This window comes from Neolamprologus multifasciatus, chromosome 14 (assembly GCF_963576455.1).
Source record: "Neolamprologus multifasciatus chromosome 14, fNeoMul1.2, whole genome shotgun sequence".
Taxonomy (NCBI): Eukaryota; Metazoa; Chordata; class Actinopteri; order Cichliformes; family Cichlidae; genus Neolamprologus; species Neolamprologus multifasciatus.
In genome coordinates, this window is record NC_140452.1 from 33,088,086 (window position 1) to 33,111,382 (window position 23,297).

Sequence of the window (23,297 nt, forward strand, 5' to 3'; positions counted from 1 at the left end):
AACTTTAAATAACCTTGTTGCTTAGCAAACCTGTGCAGTCACCAACCCAGTGACACTCACCAGTTTGATGTGCTGAATTGTAGCCTCGCGTGGAACATCCATCTGGATATAAATACCAGTGGGAAGCAAAAAGTCCACAGTGATCTGGTCCGGAGCGTGTCCGGCCAGAGGTGAGTGTGCCGCCCATATGTCCAGGAGGTCTGTCATGGCGGGAGGCATGGCAAGAGGCAGTTAACACCACCTCAACCATAAGGACCTGGAGAGACAAACAAATTGTACACTTAAGTTCATTGTTGCTATTCTACTGTAAAAAGCAAACAAAAACAACTAACAGATGCCAAATAATGAGTAATTCCTCACCTAACCCAGAATAAGCTCGACTAACTTAAGAGACAAGCTGACAGCATTTTCAAACTGATGTAAGAGATTTGAATATGGTCAAAAGGAGATGTTTAAGGCTTTTCAAGAATAAAAGATGTACACGTATTAAACTTGTACTGCATTTCAACAACCCAGCAAACAGCTGTCACAAGTTTAAACTGGCATTTGTACAAAAAACAACCCCCCCCCCCCCAAAAAAAACTGCTTCTTAGACTCCAAACACAATCCAGCCTCACCAAACAACAACACCAACTTTTTAATCAGAGTTCCAGTTATACACACACAAACACGCCCCACTATTGTGCTGTTTTTACGCTCATACATTCATTAGCGAGAAGTTGACAGGCGCAGATGATTCAGTGTCACTGTGTCCCTGTGACGGAAGCGCTGCGCCGAGTCCAGTGGGAGGCCGCTGCTTTAATTTGGAAGAGGGCCAGAGTGCAGAAGAATGCCCACTAAGCAAACAGAACAAAAGTTCAGCCTGCCTTCCCCTCATCTGACAATCTGGTGCCTCCGGAACAAACCACACATACAATGAAAACACTCGCAACGGGGTTCTGCGTGCATAGGAATGCACACAAATATGAATCATGTATACAGACATTTACTGAATATGTCAGGAGACTCAGAGGCTGGTGCCAAAGTGAAAGTGAGCATGGTGAGGCTATTTTTGTAACAGTTCATTACTGGCAGATGCAAAAAGTCTCCAAGCCATGTAATCGGCACATACTATGTATATAGTCAATTCAAAGACAGGCGGACGAACTCATGCACCCTCCCCGTTTACCTCGTAAAGTTCCATACAGATGGCATAAGTGAGTTTCCATCTTCTAGTGTTAAAAAAACAAAACAGAAAAAAAAAAAAAATCCACAATCTGGTTTCCATTTGGGCCTTTGCCTCTACCACAGCTGCACCATTGCACCACTTCCACCTGCATTCTCATTACGTTGTCCTCGAGTGGCCCGGGACATTAACTCTTCCTCCAGGCCACAGGGCCATCTCCATTCCAGCTCGATCAGCCCATTAAAAACAACAGCTCTGATTGCCTCTAATGGCCTTTCTCCTCTATGTTAAGTGCTCATGCAAGCCATATATGAGTGTGGTGCAATATCTGCGGTGCATTTGGAGCCACGATCCCAGCCATTTAACATGATCAACCATGCAAATGGCATCAGCCTCGTGCGTGTTTCTGTATGCTCTGGAACTATAGACCATTGCCTTGTCGTGTTCTCACACGACAAACAGAAAACCACAAGTAGCCACTGAGACTAACAGTCACAGGTCAGACAATGGCAAACTTGTTATGCCACAAAGGTGCGCAGTTACAAACACGAGTAACTTGACACCATGTCTGTCTGAAACACTGACAGCACAGCACCATGTTATCAGGGATGGATGAACGAGTGCATGTGCAAGCTCATCTACGCATGTAACACCCCTCTCTCCAATTATATGCTTCAAAAATGACACTTTCACAGCAGACAGCTTGAATACAGTCTCATCCTGCTGTGATGCAGACACACTCAGCCGCTTTCGCTCTCACATACCACACACACACACACACACACACACACACACACACACACACACACACACGAGCAGGGTTATTGAGGATGTGGTGGCAGTCAGCCAGAGGTCTGCTGCCAGGTCAGGTTTCAGTGGGAGGATCAGAGAAAAACAAGAGGCTTTGCAAGCTCAGTTAAAGAAAGAGCGTTTCATGTGGCAACAAACAGAGAAGCCTGAAGGGGCACATCCAGTTGGCCTAAAGTTGGCCAAGTAAACAATGCATCACGATGTTAGCCTCCATTCCCAAACTCCACAGGCAAACTCTGATGACTCCTGATGGTTGGAGGTGCAGAAATATGATCCTACTTGGATGTCCTTCGTTTTCTGTGCAATATGAGGACGATTATTAGGCGACACTTTCAAAAAACAAAGCACAAATGGATATTTCTTGTCTAACATTTCTTTATTTCGGAATTAACCTCTCACAAATGTAACAAAACAAAAAAGAAAACAAAAGAAATTGCCTGGGAAGAACACAGCTACAGTCTATTCACATCCCAGAATCCTTTAGTCTTTTGATCAGACAGCTGCCAATGCACTGGGAACATGGTTTGTGGGTAAATCAAAGGAGACCAGTAAAAGAAGAGAAGTAATTCCTTTGTTACGATTTTTTTTTAAATTTAATTAACAAAAAGGTAACGGAGAATCCTGACTAACAACTTTTGATATTTAGCAGACGCCACAACCAAACGCTGAGTTCACACCACAGAAGAAACAAAGTGAACCTTTGCTTCCTCTGAACTAGTCTGAATGTTGTGATGGCTTTCATGCCCAGATGCATTTAACAGTAACACTGGTATTACTCAGCACTCCCTTTCTAAAGCTCTCTCTGTTTAACAGTAAGAAGCCTGTGAGGCTCTCTACAATGGAGTGAGTGTGTCTGTGCATCTCTGTGTACAAGTAATTACAAAAAAGAAAAGGGGAGCAGGGCTTAAATAAATGGTGTATGTGTAAAAGGTCACGCCTGGTGATTAAGGGTCCTGTGACACATTTTCCTTCACACTGTGCTAAAAATAAAGATTCACAAAGAGGATCTAGGACCTCTTCACCTCTCCACTCCAAACCACTGTGCTCCCGTAAATGACTATACAGACAAATATATGCAAGACAGACGCTGCCTGAGTCAGCGTTTCCACTTCTGGGCATGCAGTGTGTACGCGTGTGTCCATGTGCGTACATTTGTCTGGATGTGGGCATGACTGTGCACAAGATTAAAAACAAGCTTCTTTAAAAACTAAAACAAAAAACCCCAACATGGTTAAAAACATTTAAACATCACTTTAGGCTTGGCAATTTTCTATAGATTTCATATATTTTATAAACTAAAGGGCACATTGATACATTGAAAAAGTGATTTGGTGCTATTTAAATGAGAGTCTATATATAGTTATAGTAAGCAAACAGCTTCAGCACTGATGCCAGCAGTGTACTTCTTGGTATACCGGTACTACTTTGCATATTAGCACCTGCACCACATTTCTTGTTTCAGTTTCAGCCACAAACCACAATGGCACAGAATGAAACTCTCAGCTTGAGAAGCTGTAGAATATAACAAAGATTATTCCCTCCACACAAACCACAGACAAAACATTCATATCACAGAAAGCAAAAAAAAAAAAACCTGAAATTTGAATCAGCAGTGGGAGATAACCCATTTATTAAAAAGGAATGCCTTTATGTTTACTTAAAAGGCCAAAAAAACAACAGGAAATGACTACCTCAGGTATTACAGACTGGTATGCTACCACAGAGCCAGGCATGAATTAACAGTTTTTCATAACTTTAACACTTGCTTTGAATCAGCTACACAGTCTAGTCTGTGTGTAGGTTGGTTGAAAAGCTGTTAAGATCTGTAGTAGGAGTTTATCTGGCGGCTGTGTGCATAAGTGGTCAGCTGAGGTGTGTAGCCCTGGCTGTGATTCACCCATGAAGTAGTAGTAGTAGAAGTAGTACTACTGCTTACTGTCATTAGGAGTGGACATAGGTGGTGGCTGTAGACGGTAAATACACATTCAGGCATAACGGTCACTTCAACTGTGACACACTGTGACTGTGTTGGTGATTAGACATGTTTGTGTGCACAACTTTTCAGAAATATTTCCACAGAAGTGACTGCCGAGCAATGCAGCGGTGTAATATTTTTAGGTATCGTGCCAAGTATGAGACTTACTTATAAACACTTCATCTTTAAAGCATTCAATTTCTAACAAAATCATCTTCCTTTCTTTTGTAACGAACACCTTCTTGTTCATTGTCCACATGACTCATCTGATGATATAAAACCAAATCATCTTCACAACATAGGAAACGAGCAGGGACCAGAGATGAAACCAACTCACCAGCAAAACAATATTCTCAGTCACAAGACGACATCCATACTGTAGCCGGGAGAAAACATGAATGAAGTGAACGTATCTTTAGGGTTGACATGAACAAACCACATCCGGTCAGCCAAGAGTGCGCCATGTGTCACTGGCTCCTGTGACACAATGGTATACACCCGCTTCTTAAAGAGGAAATAATGACACCAGACAGGAAGTGAGTGACAAAAAAAAAAAAAAAAAAACAAACCAGGGAAAAAAAGTCCCAACTAGTCATTCATAAAAGCTGATGGACGCTGAATCACAGACTGGACAGGTTTTTTGTTGTTGTTTGAAAGTCACTACAGAGCCAGTTTTTAAAGAGGCATTTGCTGTGTAGTAGACTACCCAATATACAGTACCTAGTATATGCAATGTACTATACAATATGCACAATAATGCATGCTTGTGCATAGAAAATCTGTCAAACACATGACAAGAGTGTCCACTCTGTCCACATGCGGCTCCATAGAAAGTAAATTAAGCAAATCCTTCCACATAGAGCTGGGCGATAGAACGATAACGATATGTATTGCGAAATAACTTTTTCCTCGATAGAAAAGTTAAACTATTGCGATAGACCTCATCTCTCTTGTCCTTTAAAAAAAAAAAAACGAAAAAAAAAACAAACAGCCGCCAATCCAAATTAACTAGCGCAGAGCTCTACTTCCACAGTATGTTCAAGAGTGATATCTTGGCCACCAATGAGGCCAAAACATCGCTGTTGAACATAGCATCACTTGCAATGCCTTATTCAAGGCTATATGAATAAATATTAGAGACAAACAGTAGAGAAGCCAGAAAATGAGCATCACATCGCGATCACACCATCATCTTGTATAACACGTAATTACATCTCCACTGAGCCACTTTATGCCAAACTTTCTGATGCATTACAATAAAGACAATTACTAGTAAACCTGGAATCAACGTGACAGATGCTGCATCACCATTCATCCACCTTGACACTAATCATATCCAAGCCATTATGACACTGTTACATCACAAACAAGACAAGAAACATGCAAAGCTCCATCTTCTTTAATATCCACGTCTGAGAAATCTCTTGTGACAACTGTGCACAACCACATCAAACTACATCTATCTGTGACATCATGACGTGCCACTCCGCCAGATAAATTGTGACCGTGCAAGACTGCGTTCAGATGGTATCAAGTTTGAATGACAGCAAAAGGTCTAATATGCTCTCCTTGCATTCTATTTGTGTATCAGGAAGACCGGGTCATTAGCTGAGTGGAGGAGAAATGAAGCATGACAGACAGAGCAATGGAAACATCCTTTTCCTGTGCACCGCAGATTGCTTTTAGATCAATGCATAATTCTTCTCATATTCCTCTCCCAAAGGGAATGAGTAAGACCCCAGGGAATTTAACTCCATGTTCAGAATATAGCAGAAAGAACGGAATGAAGATTTGCCTTCTGATGTATGACTTAACCAAGCTCAAAAAAATGCTCAAGCCTTAAGGGCTTTGAAGGGATTTCCAAGATTTACAAACAATATTGAAATCACCGTTTAAGTAACTGCATGGTAGGCTCTAGGTCCTGAGGTAGCAAAGCAGGCACAAAGCATGATGCTCCCTCCACCATGTTTCACAGTTATAAGGTTTTGGTGTGCAGTGATGAATTTCTTTTAGAGTGCATTTTTGTATCCCATGTGTCCACCACACAATGTCTGGGAAGTGCGCTCATAGAAACATGCTTGAATACTTTTTCTGAGACTTTTGTGGTACCCTTACATCTTTCCATTAAGACTTTTAGATTGATTTTGCAGAATGACCATTCCTTAGGAGAAGGTCATCTCTGAGTTCATGAACACTCAGGTCTTTATAAGTGTTTTTAACCTTGCTTTGGTTGGTGCATCATTATTAATGAGACCTGTGAAAGTCACAGTTTTGCTTGCTCTAACCAATGAGACTTTATCAGTAACCCGATTTTGAGTGGAAGTATGGGTTGTAGAGATGATCTAGCCAAAACCCTTCCAATCTCATCCCCTTCATCAACTGGTACCTTTTAAAAGAGGACACATTTGATCCCAACTAGAACAAATATGTTCAATGAAAGTACAGCTGGTTCTCTTAGGTTAGGTTTGTCACGTTCAGCATGTCTGAGTGTAATATTTGAACATTTGAATATTCATGTATGCAAGATGTAACTATGTTATAACTCGCATACATGTAAAGATGCAACAAGCCTATGGGCTAACTATGCCAGGGGGAGAGTGGTTGTCTCATTATCACATGGTCTGTGGTACACACCCAGTTTCTTGAGTCCACATAGCAAAATGTCCACCCCCATTCCACCAGTTGGTTTTCAGCAGTATACAAATTGGTAGGTGCCCAACTGCCAGAGAACAATGAAAATACTTGTAATTATTAACATAATCATGCTTCAGTGGTACAAGCCATCATATTGGGACAGTGGTGAATCACTGAGCATGTTTTCCACGAGAAGATAAAGTAGCAGAAGCAACAAAGTGTGGAGGGAGCAATGAATAAAGGAACAAATACGTGGTGCAGATCCAACAGTTAGTCTTGTAACGCTTTGATCCTTGCAAAATACCAACTGTGTTAAGTAATATTAAGCATTAAGCAATAATTACTACAAATGAAACCAGCATAGTGAAGATTTTGAAACTCTGAATAGGTGTTCACCTTTTTAGCTTCCATCACAGTCTGTGTCTGTGAGGAGGCAGGAGACAGAATAGCGGGTGAGCTCGTCTGATGCGCAAGTGTGATGTTCCACAGAGCCTGATTCACTTCTCAGACATGAGACAAATAAGGACGGACACAAGTTACGTACAGATATAAATACAAGCAGCGCCAGCACAGATCTCTGTGACTATACTGTCAGACTTCAGGGCTGAGAGCAAAAAAGAGGGAATGTTAAAGACTATTCAGGAGGGTCTGAGAAGCAGTCAGTTCTGAGATGGCTGGAAAAGAGGAGAAAAGATGATGAATTAAAAAGGGAAACAGGTGCAGTAGAAAATAAATGGGAATGTTAAGTTCATGAGTTCACTAAAAGACTCAAAAAAAAGGGGGGGGGGGGGGGAAGACAAAAACAAAAGAACAGACTAATCCGTGATAGACAATGAGATAAAAAGATAGAAAGAGATAAAAGGCAGAGATAAAATGCAAAATGTGACACAATGTGTGACTGTAGTGGGTGGACCAAACTGGGCCTGAAGTCCACAATAAGCCTCTGTTTTTGCCAAGTGTGTGCGCGCATGTTTGTATGTGTACGTGTGTGCCACCAAGGCCAGTCCCGTGCCCTGCACAAACACTGCCCTTGTGTTGCCCTTGCCCTGCCAGCTTGGCCTCGCAGACCAACAAACACATACTGAGCAGTAAAAAACACAGGCTGGGGGGGGGGGGGGGGGGGGGGGGCATCGTCGTCACACAGCGCTAGCCATATTTTGCTGTGTGGGATGTGCAGCCTCAGGCGGCTTTCTCACACCTTCAGTAGCTTTCACACACGCACACCGGGGTCATCAGCATATGTAAATAAATTGCTTTGTAAGAGATACTTTAAATACAACACCGGAAATCCAGCTTTCATACGAGACATGCAAACAACATACCCAAACATAGCTGGTGCTAACCATACCTTTGTTGAAAAGCTAAAGATCTATGCAAACTCTGAACACGACCACATACGACTATTCAAAGCAAGCTCTGATACTAACGCAAAGGCAAAAGGAAGCCCCGGAGGGGAAATAAACCCCTATATACAGAGTTAGCCTTGCCCATCTAATTCTGTGAAAGAGGAAATGGAAAAAAAATTAATCGCAAGCATATCTAGACAAACTACTACACCTCTTGTCCCCTTCTCTTACAGAAAACTTGACACAGACAAAGCATACTCATGGAAAATGTTTAGGTTCTCTTCTTAAATACACACAATGTCATTAAAACAGGAATCAAGTATCTTTTGAATACTTTATAGCAAGCTACTTCCTTATTTCCTTTCTTTAAACCAATTTGCATAACAGAAGCCTGAAAGTCTGACTTTCTTTGGAATCACCATCCATTAAATCATAGACGACATACACGCCGACTGGAGGTGGCCCGGCTAATTCTTCCCATTTTGTGGTTAGCTGTTCTACAAGCTGCTCTGTGAGGGTGACATAAGGATTAGCCTTTGTTCGATTTGACACAACAGCTTCTGTTTTTGAAAAGAACAGAGAAAGCTTTCCTCGGAAACTCTGACAAAGAGGAAACAATGAACAGCTATGATATGAGGGAGTGAGCATGTTGGGCACCTTATTTATATCACTTGGGATCAATTTATTCCTACTGATTACAACACTTACCTTCCTTGAAAGCACATCTTCTCACAGTTGCCACTGTAAATGAAATTCACATGGTCATGTCTCCACTTCATCCAATAAGGGCTTGGATTTAGTTGTAGCCGTATACCCGAGATTTATTTATAAGTCGTTATGCTGCTATGCATCTTCTGGACTAGCTGTAGAAAATATAAGACAAGTGCTGCCTCACACAGAATGAAACGCTCCAAACTTAAGCATTAAGGTGTCGATGCTGTAATCGCCGCCTGTGTTAATAAATGTGGCAAATAAACAGACAAACCTACAAAAACTAACCTCCCACTGCTTTTACAGCACCTGCATGTGGCTTTCTCTTATCTTACCCTGGATTCTTGTTTTGCGTCTCCCTCCACCCACAGACAGCTCCACCACAGCCCCCTGGGAAGGCCATTTGCTTCAGCTCTATTTATGACAGGCCAAATGTACAATCGTCGGGTCACTTTGTCTCACAGAATTCAATGAAACAACAAATTTATCGACAAAACAACACAGCTTACTGCGGTTCAGGTGACTGTCAGAAGAACAATTGACTGCAACAAGATCCTTTCACAGGGAAAAGCCTGAAAATAGACTTGAAGAAAACCCCAGCCTGTCACATAGCCTCCACAGGACTGCAGCAACTGATTATTTTGTGAAAACAGTGGAAAGAAATGGACAAATATAACACTAAGCTGCTGTGAAATGTAGCAGGGATGGCACACACAAACAGAGCTGAGTTTTCAGCACTCGTCTCGCAGCCATTTATCTCCCTCATAAACAAAGAGCCACACACTGGCAATGAATGAAACGCACACAAGCCTGGAAATGGAAGACATTTCTTGGCTCCAGCTATCATTTCACTGTAGAGGTGACTGGGTTGCTGGGAACACTTAGATCCGGTAAATGACACGCTGATGCCCGCCTCTTCAGTTTATGCATCCATCTGTTTGTCTGGGCGGCTCGACTCTACACTCGCTCATCTGCATCCTTTTTGGCGTCTATTAATACAGAACTAAAGCTAATGCTAACCACACACACACACACACACATACACACACACACACACACACACACACACACACACACACACACACACACACACACACACACACACACACACACACACACACACACGCATTGCGGTGACAGAAAACATCATGTAGCATGCGAGGGCACTGTGTCTTTCCACCCATCTATAATTAGATAAATACAGAAGTTCTCGTCCTATTGTCCAGATAAAAATCACACACACAAGTCTAATTATATGCAACCTCTGTAATACCACGGGGAGAAAGGTCAATGCCATAACGATAATGCCAAGCAAACACACTCCTAAGAATAAGCTTAAGGGCTGGGCTTCCTAGGATTGTGTGTTATAGGGTTATAGCCACACTGATGTTAATATATGAAGCAAGAATGAGAACACTTGAGGTCATTTCTGTGAAAAACAAAAAGGTCAGCACAGACTGACCCTCAACTGACTTCTGATGAAACATGGAAACCCTCTAATACAGTCGTGTTAGTGGAAAGATATGGAGAAGGAACACAGCATGAGTAATTGGATTGAGCTATTTTCCACATTTGAGTGGGAGTGAAGGATGAGGGGGAGGGGAGAAACGGAGTGCAGGTAGGAGGCGACCGTACCAATTACTGGTGATTACTGGCCACAGACACCAACAGTATGAAATGTGGTTATTAAGCAGACAGATGTCAAAACTGCACCTGTAAAACCCTAGTTATGCAGTGCTGTGATTGAGAGGACAAGGAAGTTAACCCAGTGTTTACTCTGTCAGCATTTGCAGCTAGCAAACATCATTGCACACCTGCAGATTTAGGCTGTGTTTGTACCTGGGCTATGTTCATATCCATACGTGTGTATGTACAACATGTGCGCTGCGAAAGGGGACATAAGCAGGCTTCATGAAGTGAATTACTAATTAAAACTGTTTTTGAATTGCTCTTCTGCAAATGTTTCATTTACCACATACTTAGAGCAAACAAATCCCTGCGAAAAAGTCAGATGCTTCTCCGGGGAGTCCAACCCTGTGGATGAACCCCACCACCACTTGAACTACAGCTGGGAGCTGTGTTCAAGTGCAGCCTGGTAGAGGCACGTGAGCCAGTTATTCTCCTGCTTAGAGTGGCCTGCCAGTTCACAGTGGATCTCCAGAGCAGAAGGATGTCTGACCCTGGAATAAGATTGTATCTGAAGAAGAAGCTGCACAATTTCCAGGGCCACTATAACAGCCAGGGAACCAGGCAGTAGGGGGCAGACAAGATGGGAAGAGCCAAAATAAGACCAAGAGGACTTGAGAGATTCACTAGTAAACTGATAGAATTGTTCTGACAGATTGAAATTAGATTAAAAATGCTGAAACTATCTGCCACAGCTACTTATCAGGTCGTTAGCAAACGTAGGCAACCTGCCTGTGTGTGAGAAACACTGCATTTTATTCCCATTTGTCACCTGGACTAGCAAGCACCATCACAAATCTGCTGATTCTCAGTGGAGAACTTTTGAGAAGGCTCACTTTAAGACTAATTTCTGTGCAATTATTTTCGACTTTTTGAAAGAAATTTGTCAAACTGCTTCATCTCAGTCTACTTGTAAAAGGAAATGAAGGCATGAGCGAGGACAGAAACAAAACAGTCAGGGCTGGACTGATAAAATTAAACCACTAATGCTGAGTGCACTGCATGTCAGCAACTGTTAATTTTATATGTTGTTCATCAAATCATCATGTGTGTTCTTAAAATAAAGACTTACAGATCAGCTCACAGAGCCACCACTTCCTGCTCTGAGGACAATATTACATAAACAGTCTCAAGCCTGGCTGAAGGTTGTACAGCAAGGAAATGACTGCCAAGGCCAGCGGCACCTTAAATGATTTTACAACATTAACTAAAGTCAAGTGAGAGGCAAAGGGGGGGGGGGGGGGGGGTAACACCACACCTAGCTGTAGCGACATGAAAATAAACAACGTACGACTTCGATTTTGTTGTACTGTCCAGACAAGATCCACGGTAATAAAGCCCAGAAAGGAGGATATAAAGGATCATAAACCAAAAGCAGTGAGTGTACCAAGATGGTGTAACACTGATCTCTAACAGGGAAGTAAGGTATGCTGGCTGGCTTCCACACATTCCCCGCCTGTCAGGACGAGGCCTACTCGCCCAGATTCCAGCTAAGACAAAGCGCTATTCCTCCTCTTCCACATGCACACAGCAGCATCACAGGTAAAATAGGTCAAGGAATTACAAGATACAGCATGTTTACATGCACATGTATTACCAGTTTCCTGAAGTCACTTATTTCCTGTGGCTCAGCTCCTGGCTGGGGGGATCTGGATAGCTTCTGGGACACTGCATCTGATAAAGCAAAAGAACAAAGTGTCAGGGTGAGCGGAAAGCACTGAATGTTGTTACTCATTTCTGTCGTTGTTTTTGTGGACCGAGAAAGTAAAAATTAAAAAATAAATAAATAAATAAATGTTTAGGTGATGGTAGATAAACAGGAAATATATAAAAAAAAAGGGATTTAATACAGAAAAACGGAAACAGAATGAGACGGGTTCTGTAGGTGAGAAATTATACCATAAACAAGTCTGTCAACCTGGTGTTACCTCCATGGCCCAGCTGACCTGCAACTTAATATAAAACAGAAAAGGCTGAGCGCTGAAACCAAAACGTCCTTATTGACCCTCTTAACTGTCCTTTTCTTACAATCTTTTCCTCTGCTGCCTCCATCTATGACAGGAATGTCAAACTCATTTAACACCCTGGTCCACATACAGCCTACTTTGAGCTGAAGTGCCAGACAGGTGAAACTCTCCATCAGTCAGTGTGAGGAAGTTATTTCACAGAGTAAAAGTGTAGTTTAAGAAAAAGAAGGTTAGTTTCAACAGTGTGTGTCGGTTTCTGTACGTGACAAAGAAAGAAAGTGAAAAAAGTCTGTAAGCACGACTCTTTGGGCTTAAATTATAATAGATTTCTGGCATATCATTCCCATATTATTATTATTATTATTATTATTTAATTTTACTGCCAATCCACTGCACAAACAGATTTTCTATATCAGTAAAAAACATTTGTCATTTAACGATTTCTATAAATAGCCATGAGGAGGAATTTATAACTGGGAAAAGCTGTAAAACCTATGAAAACATTTGTGGGCTGGGTTGGAGTCTTTTCTGGGCTGATTCTGGTCCCTAGTCCTTATGTTTGACACCCCTGTTCTATGACGACTGAACACACCTCATGCTCCCAGGTCCTGGAGGAGACGGTCTGACCGACAAGGCACACTGCCTGTCAAGAACAGTCATCCAGCAGGCATCTTTAACTTCTGGAGCAACAAGCACATGTGTCATCTTTTGAACACTATGACTGAAAAACAGCAGTGGATGACTCACCTCATTCTAAATATGTTTTATCTGTTTAAACAGGGGAAATTACTGTGAGTGGAAGGATAAGGTTTGATGCTTAAACAAAATATTGGTCAATATGATAAGATGGTAAATTAACAGAGTCAGTAAGCATAAGCCTTCAAGACGTAATCCTGAGTGTTACAAAATAAAAAATAAATTCAGTAAAATAAAATAAATAAAAAGCAGACTTATGAATTCTTTCCCACTTTTTAAATGGCAAAATATAGAAAACTCTGTGGTACCTCAAAACCTTCAAACAAGACTTCCTGACCTGACCTCTGTTTGTACTGTATACAACACCCAAAGCAGTGATATGCATGGGTCTCTGTATCTGTACACCGTCTACAGTTCAAAGAGCTGTAACTATGGAAGCCAAGATGTGAACCAGGCAATATGGCAAACAAATATACAGCATCTAAAAAAACCCACACTGATGACACACAGTGCACACAATGACTGAAGCTGGTAAACTTCCGTTTTTTCCCCCTGTGGTTAAGACACTCTCCTGTTTACTAGGAAAAGAACAACTGCAGTGAGCGTGTGTGAGACTCTGACGTTTCAAGTAAGAATGAGTACACTTATGAAAGTGCAGAGAATAAATTCATAGAAAGAGGTAAGACTTGGCTTTTCACCACAAAATGTTGTGTGTACTCGCCGCACACAGATACAGGAGAAAGGCACGTGGGGTGACCAGTTCCAGGAAGTGTGCTGTTTAACAGTGATAAAATCTCAGGCCAGAGATGGTCAATGTTTAACTCCTTGACTGGATTTGACTCAAAGTATCACATGATTCACAGCAAGCGTGTGTTTGAGATTTTAGGAGAAAGCTCCAAACCAGCACAGAGGGTTCACTATGGAGTGATTCAGGGATGACGTTTATGCTGAAGGGCAAACCCTAAACTTAGCCTTTTCATTGTTCTGCGCAAAACAACTTCACTGTAATGCCAGTGGCTGCCAGTTTGTTTTTGGGACAGAGTCGAAAATAACGTGTTTAATCGCAGACTCCAGAGATATCACTCAGCACAGATCTCTGGTTTCCAGGAACTAGAAAATTCAGACAACTAATGTTATGCGTTTAATCTGTAACACGCATTCAGGCATTTTCTTCTCTCAAATGACAAAAAGGACAAATGACTCAAATGACTAAAAAGCTTATATCATTTTGACATTCTGCCATCCTCTTGCACACGTAAACAAGACCACTTTAAAACAACTGCAGTGAGAACGCTAAGATTACAACTACACCTGACAAATAACTACTAACTAAATAACCAAGCAACTATTCTGACACATAAACAGATTTGGCACCAGATTTTGCCCCTTAAACATCCACTTTAACTGAGTAAAGGAGCCCATACTAGCCTCGTCAAATCACTGATTTCATGAGAACTGATATTTGAGCATCAAATCTGTAACATTAATGGCGTTTGTTTTCCCCTCTGGTGTTGAAGGCAACAAAGGTGCTGTAAGCCCTGCACACAGTGCAGAGCCTGATGGAGGAAGAGTGCTGAAAGCTGTAAAGGGATTTATAACAAGACAAAAACAAGGGTATGACTGAAATGGAATGCAGAACAATGATCGTTTTATTCTGTTTAACGCTGGAAGAGAAAACTAAAAATATGATTAAATTACAAGCACAGAAGTAAGACGGCCATCATCAAATTCTTGCTATTGTGGCATTGCACATGAAGCAATGGCGCGTAAACAGAACCATGTCTGAAAATGATAAGAGAAAGCAGAACACTCAAGATTAATAAAATTAAGTCAGTTAATAATAAAAATTCCAGACTGGCAATTGTGATTGAAATGGCCTCTTTACTAGAAGCTACGAGTTTCCAGCTACATTATCAGGATACCAACTAGTCATGTAAGCAGACTTCATTTGTTTAAGCAAATAAGTACCTGAGCGTCAAGTTATTTTTGTAAGATAACTGCACTGGGAAAACAATTCCCAGTAGCGAGTGACGTTAACCTCAAGTGTAATGTGTACGTCTTGCGCAAAAGGGATTAGGCTATGGTACACACAGATTCCTAATGCAGGATTTTCACATCTTCGGAGACTCCCTGCAGAATGATAAGAGTGACAGAAACAACACAGTGGGAGTCTGACTAAGTTTCTTTCTCCTCGTATAACCACACACCCTTCCTCTCCTCCACCCATCCTCTGGTCCGGGAATGCGAGGAATGCGGAGTCTTAAAACGGCCGGGGGGCTTCATCACCAGCAGAGTTTCTCACCGTCCTCGGTAAGGAGCATCTTATCTGCCCAGATGTACTCTGACCACACTGATTACACTGTGAAGTTATTCGAGAGCCAGGATAGCTGCCATCCTGTTGCTATTCTCCTTAGTATCCTCCTTGTAACCTCCAGCCCACAGAGACCAGTGAGAGCTCAGATTTTAATCAGGTGTTTTACTTTATTATGCAACCCTCAAGGCACCCTCCTACCCAACAAATGGCCTAGAGGGCACTTCCTGTCTGACTACACGACTGTGTTTTTATTGTGCCTTGCATTGACTTAACCCCAGAGCCAACACATAAACATAGTGCATGATGTATGATGTCAGCGGACTGCTAAAAACAAATGTTCACTGTTAACGACAACTACAAACTGTTGCTTTGAGATACGGGCTGAAATAGTGCCAGGTAAAGAGCAACAGCTAAAACATGCAGAAGGAATGCACTAGTATGCACATTTTTAGCACTCCCCAAACCAAGTGTGGTCTGAAGGGGCCTTACATTTGACCATGCGTCATCACTGCCTCACCGTAAACAACAGACCACTGTCTGTCGCCTTCTAAAAACAATACACACCCACTCATTAGCACAGAGGGATGTTTATAACCCTCAATCACCAACAAATATGGGAGACTCACACACAGGCTGATTTTTTACAGTCAAAGTTGTTTTTTTGTTGTTGTTGTTTTATTAAAGTGTTTGATAAAATCCCATTCAGTCGATGTCTTAGCCTTTACCCACACCTTCCCCCTTTTTAGCTGCTTGCTTCAATCTCTATTTATAGTGGCTGTTTGTGAGGCTGCCCTCAGGTGGGTGGTGTGAACGCGTATCTGTGCATTGACTCTCAAAAAAGCTCTCTCGGACACTGTAAATCAGTTACCTTCTGTCAGGGCTGACAGAGAAAAGGTCCCTTCCCTGCAGCTCACACACTGGCACAAGCCAAAACAAAACAGATACTCTGTGACCTCTGACTGAGATCACTTAGTTCACTGGAGAAAAAGGACAACAGAAGCAAGAAACAGACCTCAAGAGATAGACGACCAAAAGTCTTGACATAGTCTGGAATTTAAGGACGCAGGGACAACAGGAAGACAACAGGAAGTTGGAAGACATCCCTTTGCAACAAAAGGCAGTTAAGACCGATGTGATTGTTTTACAGATTAGCATACACATATTAAAGAGCCGATAAACAGCAACTTATTCAAGCTGCCGTTCTAATCATTACAACTCTAACCAGTTTTCAGCATTTGCATGGATGTGTGGGTGAGGGAACGTTGGTAACATGTGAACGCGCCATATGCAGATATGTGTGCACACACCGAGCCTTGCGAAAAACAAATGCCATCATCGGTGCACGTGTCATCAGCTTTGGCAGACATGAACCAGCGCTGTGAGAAAGTGTTGCTATAGAGACGTCAGGTTAAGGTTTTGACCTCAGAGGTTACAGAATGGAGGCTGTCAATGTGAAATAAATCTGAATACTAGTAAAAATAAATAAATAATGATTTTATTTGTGCTTATTGGGCAGAAGGTTTATTTTTTTAATTAAGCCTAAGCTGATCCCAGGCCTGTCCTGGGCAATATAACAATTTAAATACTGGGTAAACAACCACTAGAAACCTGTCAGTGTCTTCCAGTCAGTGAAATGTTAGAACGTCACTATAATCTAACAAAAACAAGACAAAACACACAGACGGACAATCTAAACCTCTTCTATGAAACATACTGCAATAACAATCCTCAGTCTGATATCACAAATTCAATTTGTCATCAATGTCTCAGCTATTTATATGTAGTGTAGTAATGTCATAACCGATAATATAATTTTCTGCATAGATGCTCCCCTTACTGGATGTGCTATGTGGGCAGACAGTAAGAAAATAAGCAGAGTTAATTCCCGTTTGAATGTTCCACCACTACAGTGTTCACCTGAAAACAAAATTAACTGAATCATAGCTTAGACATTGCCATGTTTTCATATGGACAGTGTGTAGTTAGGAATGCGCTCCAGAGCTTATCTCAGATTAGCTTTTCACATCCACTCAACATCAAACGTTTTCTTTACAGTGATGTCGGACGAGTGAGCACTTCATTGAAAACTCTTGTTATAAAAACTAAAAACATGTTACATCAAAAATTATTATTTTATACCCAGCTTTAACCTTTTGGGACTGTCTTTATATACATAACTTGCCTAAATGCAATCAGGTGACAGGTTTATGCTCCTGCATGCATGCACGCAGGACTGGATAAGCAATGGTGCATAACACACTTCTCATATTTGATGACCTGTAATGCAGATCAACTGAATTCTACTCTTTGTCTTGCCATCAAATTGGCTTACGGACCGCTTTTCAACACCTGACTAACAACTTTAAATGCATGAAAACAGATTTAAACTCCTGCTTTCTCAAAGCTTTTTACATCTGTGGCTTTCTGACAAGTGAGCATCTAAATTAGATTCTAAACATAAAACTTCAAGTCAAAGACTTCCTTTGCTCAGCTGACACGATGTAAACATGTTGGCTTAGAACAAGATTTATTGATGATTCAAAGGATTATGTCAAACCTATGCTGATTTATGGCACTTAACCATTAGATTTAACAAGGGTAAATATGTCTCCATCCACCCCAACTATGACCCTGAATTGGATAAGTGGAAGAAACTGGATGGATGTGTCTAACCACATATGTCAGTGACCACATCTGGCTTGGGTACAGACAGATTTCTCTCTCATATTTCAATCTGCTCATTTCTTCCCCCTCTAACCCTCTCCTGCTGTCTTCCTTGCATTCCTTGGCAGGTCCTGGCCTGCTGTGCAGCAGAGTGGAGAATTCCAACAGGCCACTCTCACCTCACAGTCAGTCACATTTCTAGCTGTGGCAGTTTCTTTTCTATGTATAGTTGGGACCAGCTAGCGGATTTGAACATTTTCATTGACCATAATGGCTTAAATAGGGCTTATCTAATGCAAGTGTGATCCTGAAAGCTAGCAGACAAACTGGCGTGCCACACCAAACACACCTACTCACACATAAATGAAAGAAGACTACTTTTACTGGCTATCTTACACGCTGCTCTTTGAGAGGATGTTATGCAAGCCATTACTTTAAAAGTACAGCAGCAGGAAGTGTCAAAGAGATTGTGGTGGTGGGTGTGCGTGAGTGAGAGAGAGAGAGAGATATAATGGGGGATGACAAAAAGAAAATTTACAAAATAAACAACCCAAAAACTGCAAACCACAACTATGTGCTCCATTTGAAGAAACCACCAATAGAACACAATTCTGGTTTCAAAAGCAGGACACATGCACACACACACACACACACACACACACACACACACACACTTCTTATGAGCATACTGTGCTATCAAACAACATATTATTCTCTTTAACATGTTCCATTTAAAGAGCATCATCCTTGCTGAACAGCTAAAATGGGTATTTAGACAGTTGAAGAAAGGAAAGTTTGAATATTTTCTATTGTTTTTGGAATCACAATATTTACAGTCTAGTACAAATTGGCAAACTAAAAGGTAAAAAACAAAAATACCAAAAAAAGGCAAGGTATCTTAAAGTGGTGATAGTCCCTCATTTTGTTTTGTTGATAACGAAGCGCAGCATCTGCAAAGTCAAAAATGATGTCATATCTTGTAGAGGTGTTCAATAATAAAGTTCACAAATGGGTTATCCTTTCATCCTCAAACTAGTCAGTGAACCCTTGTACTCTGTTGAATGGGGCTTCGTGATCCTGGTCGTCAGTTTTGCTTAAGGCTAACAATGATTACTCTTAACTGTGCATTAATGTGGGCCATACTTGTCACCTTCCAGAAGGGGACCATACTGGGAACAAACAAACAAACACAAAAAAAGTATGATGCATTTCAAATTGAACTATGACTTGGGAGATTTCTCACACTGCTCACACAGTGGATGTGAACATCCTGATAGCTGAAAGTCAGCATGTTCACCTCAGAGTCATTGTTTTGCTTGAAATCCAAGTTGGTGGAGTAAAGCCAAAGCAATGAAAAACACCACTGTCTAAATACTAAGACTGCACTGTGTCCTCAGTTCCACCATGCTGCTATATGCCAATAAAACCTTGATGTTATGGTGTGTCCAAGTGCCACTGATCACTATGAAGAAGCTATGACAAAAAGATTTGAAAACAAACCCATTCTGCTTTTATGTAAAGTATCTGACTATATTAGTCACATTCTTCCCTTAAACTGGGCCTTAGCTACACCACACCATTTGACACTGGGACCTCTAATACACTCTTCCTTCCATTTGTACTCCACCTGGCTTTGTCTCCACTTTAGCTGTACACATTAGTATTCATCATTTATTAACCAGCTAGCTAAATCCTCACAGAAAACAGCCTCGGTGTACAATAGTGTTCATTCTTGTAAGTAAAATGATGTGTGACACAGGCACCACCACAGTTGTAAAAACTTTTTCTTTTTGTGAAAACACTTGCTTAGAATTCTGCCTTCATTTGTGCCCCCGTTTCTCAGGGGCCTGCTTTGGGACCAAATCTGGCTTGGAATAAATAGCTGCATTGTTGGCTCATGTCTTTGGAGTGACGTCAGTTAGCCTTATCAGTGTTCTCCAACTTTACCTCAGAGAGAACCTGACAGCAGACCTTGCTCAACACACAGTAGGCAGGAGCATTGCCCATTTTAAATAATATCAAAATGCATGAACTGGGTATCAATATTTCCCAAAGTGCCACAGAAGCAGCAGATACTGCCCAGCTCCCCTGGGAAATTATTTTTCCCCTTTTAAAAAAATGTTGTGTAGGTCCAAGATTTACTGCCTGCAAAGATTCAGCTGCGAGTTATACACTGCAGGTGTAACTGTGTGCGATACATAAAATAGGACACAGTAAGGCAGCATTTGCAATGCTTTTGCTTGCTATGAATATTGTGTTTACATTTTTGGGGGACTCAAACATGGACACTGCTTCTTAAATTTCTAGATAATCTGAAAAACCAAGTCCTTTGCTTACAATGGCCAAAAGAACAAAGTGACTGGTGGCCATGGCTGCATGCCTGCTAGCAAAGTTTGTATTTGTGTCATCATGTTTGTATCATCTGTTGTGCTGCCTGCAATATATCACCACTGAGCTGCTGATTAACTAGATGCACATAAATTAAACTCACAATAAAAATTTAAGACTGAGCTAAAGGATATGTAATGCCTTTACTAACGCTAAGGTGCACACACACACAAACACAGATCTCAGGTTAGTTGGAAAGAAAGCTATTGGTTTACTAGAAATGCCAAAACCTGAATGAAAATAGGTCTAAGGAAGTAGCCCAACCGTTGAGTCGTACATTACATGATCAGTAGGTTTTGCGGCAATTTCCTGCACCCTTTGGAAACACCACGATTTCTGCACTGATTTCTTAAAAAAAGAAAACTTTGGTTTTTTGGGTTTGTTTTTTTTTTAAGTAGTTGGCTCTTGGGGAAATCAGTACAGGGTGGAAAAAGTAACGCACATCTTTAATTCAGTAACTCACAGAATTTCCTTTAACAGCAATAACTCCCATCCGTCAACATCATGTCGGATGGGAGTTAATATTTCTGGAATGTCTTTGTTGAACAGCATTTTCTAGTCACAACACACCATGTCAGTTGTGTTAAGGTCAGGTCTGCCTTGGCCATCCCAAAGCATGCACTTTCTCCTATAGGTTATGTACTTTTGTGCTTTGGGTGATTGTCTTGTCGTACTACCCTGTCTCTACAAACCTTTAGGTACTGTACTTCTGTTCAGACACTCACAGCTACAGAAAATAGCAGTAGTCTTAAATTTGTTCAAAAGTGTTAATCGTATTGCGGACTGACAAGCACAAAGGTCTTTAAAAATACTTTTGTATATCACGCATCTCTATTAAGATTCTTCTAAGGTCCCGTGAAGGTGATCAAAGTCTGGTTCACTCCAAACAAACTTTAAGATCAGACCCATATTTTGTAAGGCTTTATTTACAGGGACAGACACCTCTAATCTTCTGTCTTTAACACAAATACTTGACTCTAAGTAGCAACACTCCAGGGGATTACTTATGTTTCCCAGTGTGTACTATAAGTGATAGAGAACACAGCCGTTTTTGTTTGTTAATTTAGTCTGATTGCGATTGTCGCCAATTGTGACTTTTATCAAGACTGTTTACATTTTATTATAGATGAATCCAGTGGGTTTGTGCATCTTTCAGGTAGACATCATGCACGGTCTCATACAACCTCTAAGGCACATCTGACTAGTTGGAACAGACATTATGTTGGGTGGACAGTCAAACAAGACTTAAAATAAAAAAAACAAAACACAAAAACCCCACAGGTGTCAGATTACCATTTAGACCAGGGGTGGGGCCTCAAGGGTCTGTGTCCTGCAGGTTTTAGATATCACCCTGGGTCAACACACCTGAATCAAATGATTAGTTCACTATCAGGCCTCTGGAGAACTTCAACACTTGCTGAGGAGGTAATTTAGCCATTTAAATCAGCTGTGTTGGATCAAGGACACATCTAAAACCTGCAGGACACCCGCCCTTAAAGCCCGGAGTTACCCACCCCTGATTTAGACTGACGTAGCAGCTTTACCCCCACTCAAGTTTACCAAATTACTGGGGGTTTTTTTGTTGTTGTTGTAAGATTCTTAATGAAATAAAACCAAAAAGGTCATCATGCTTATTGCAGAAAAGCTGACTGTGCGAATTGCTCCCTTAAGTTTCACATCCTCTCTGTTGTCGGTCCATTTCTCAACAATGAAATACACACAGCTGACAGTTGCACAGAGACTACAGATCCGTTAAAGGTGCGGGCAGGTTTCCGACTTTAAAACTAACAACACGGTGAGCGAGCGTCAAAGTCCCCCTCAGCTGAGGAGTAATCACTCCGGAATGCTTCGTCCCTTTCTCGTATGGAGAGAGCTCATGATAAAGGGAATGTGTTACTTGTTTTGCTTAGATAATGAAATCCACTACCCCTCAAACAACATCTAAACGTTTAACACGCCGACAAGGTTTTCTGTGAACATCAGAATAACATTTCAACTTAAAACTATGGTTGTTTTTCCGCCGCCCACCACACCGGGTAGGCTGATTAGTTAGCTTTAAGAGGGGGTTAAAATCGATAACCTCTTCATCGGGGTTAATTAAAATATGACAGACTAGACTGCTACGATTAGCTGAAGTTGTGACCGTCCTCCACAGCAGGGCTGGGATTTTAATGCCTAATATAAACAGCAATAAATGCAACATTAGACGAATCGATGAACTGAGTTTGGCGTGATGACGTCCTCACTCCCCGAGCGAAAAGCCCACAGCTAAAAAGAAGTGATTTTTTTATATATATATATATAAGTGGGACTTACCTTTATTAATTTTCTCCTGGGATGTCGTTAAAAACGCAGAGGACACGCCAGAAGAGCTGAAAGTTAAAAGTGCTGCTTTATCTTCACGACGGAGTGGGCCAGGCTACTTTCACGCACAGCGAGTCCGCGTATCTGACAACACCGCTCGACAGCCTCTCCACGAATAGCACAGATCCCGCAGGTGGACAGGAGAGCTGTGTGCTTCCTGTTTGTTTCAGAAGGTGAACAGCCACCACCAACACCACCTTCGTTGCTGCATTTCCCTCCGCCACCGGCTCTATTAAGCCCGATCAGTAAAACAAGAACAGGACATCCGGTAAATGTTCAAGAATAAAAAATCATTTTCATGAATCCGCAGTGAAATACAAATTTAAGCCATACAAATAAGACATGACGTTGTCTATATGGAGAGTAAATGTCTCCGATAACTTTCTGTTTGTGTGTTTGTTTTAGATGTGATAAGCTATTATTTGGAGTGGGAATTGCAGTTTAGTTTAAAATATGATAAAGAGACAGAAAAGGAACTCATATGTTGACACCCAACGCCTCCCTGAGAGCATTCAGTGCAGCAGCACCCACTGATACGTAAATTAACACAGTGTGCGTCTGATCTAAAGGCAACACA

The 23,297-nt window shown here is 41.4% G+C and overlaps 1 protein-coding gene across 1 annotated transcript in view; it reads right to left on the bottom strand.

The window, feature by feature from the left end:
* pik3cb (phosphatidylinositol-4,5-bisphosphate 3-kinase, catalytic subunit beta) overlaps positions 1-22,962 on the bottom strand; it is a 48,148-nt gene extending 25,186 nt beyond the window's left edge. Inside the window, exons 1-3 of the mRNA XM_085130364.1 lie at positions 22,673-22,962; positions 11,925-12,001; positions 61-256 (exon numbers count right to left, since the gene is read on the bottom strand). Coding sequence (XP_084986490.1) covers positions 61-219 — 159 coding nt within the window. The 5' untranslated portion in view covers positions 220-256; positions 11,925-12,001; positions 22,673-22,962. The remainder of the gene's footprint in view (positions 1-60; positions 257-11,924; positions 12,002-22,672) is intronic.
* Positions 22,963-23,297: the final 335 nt, after the last annotated feature.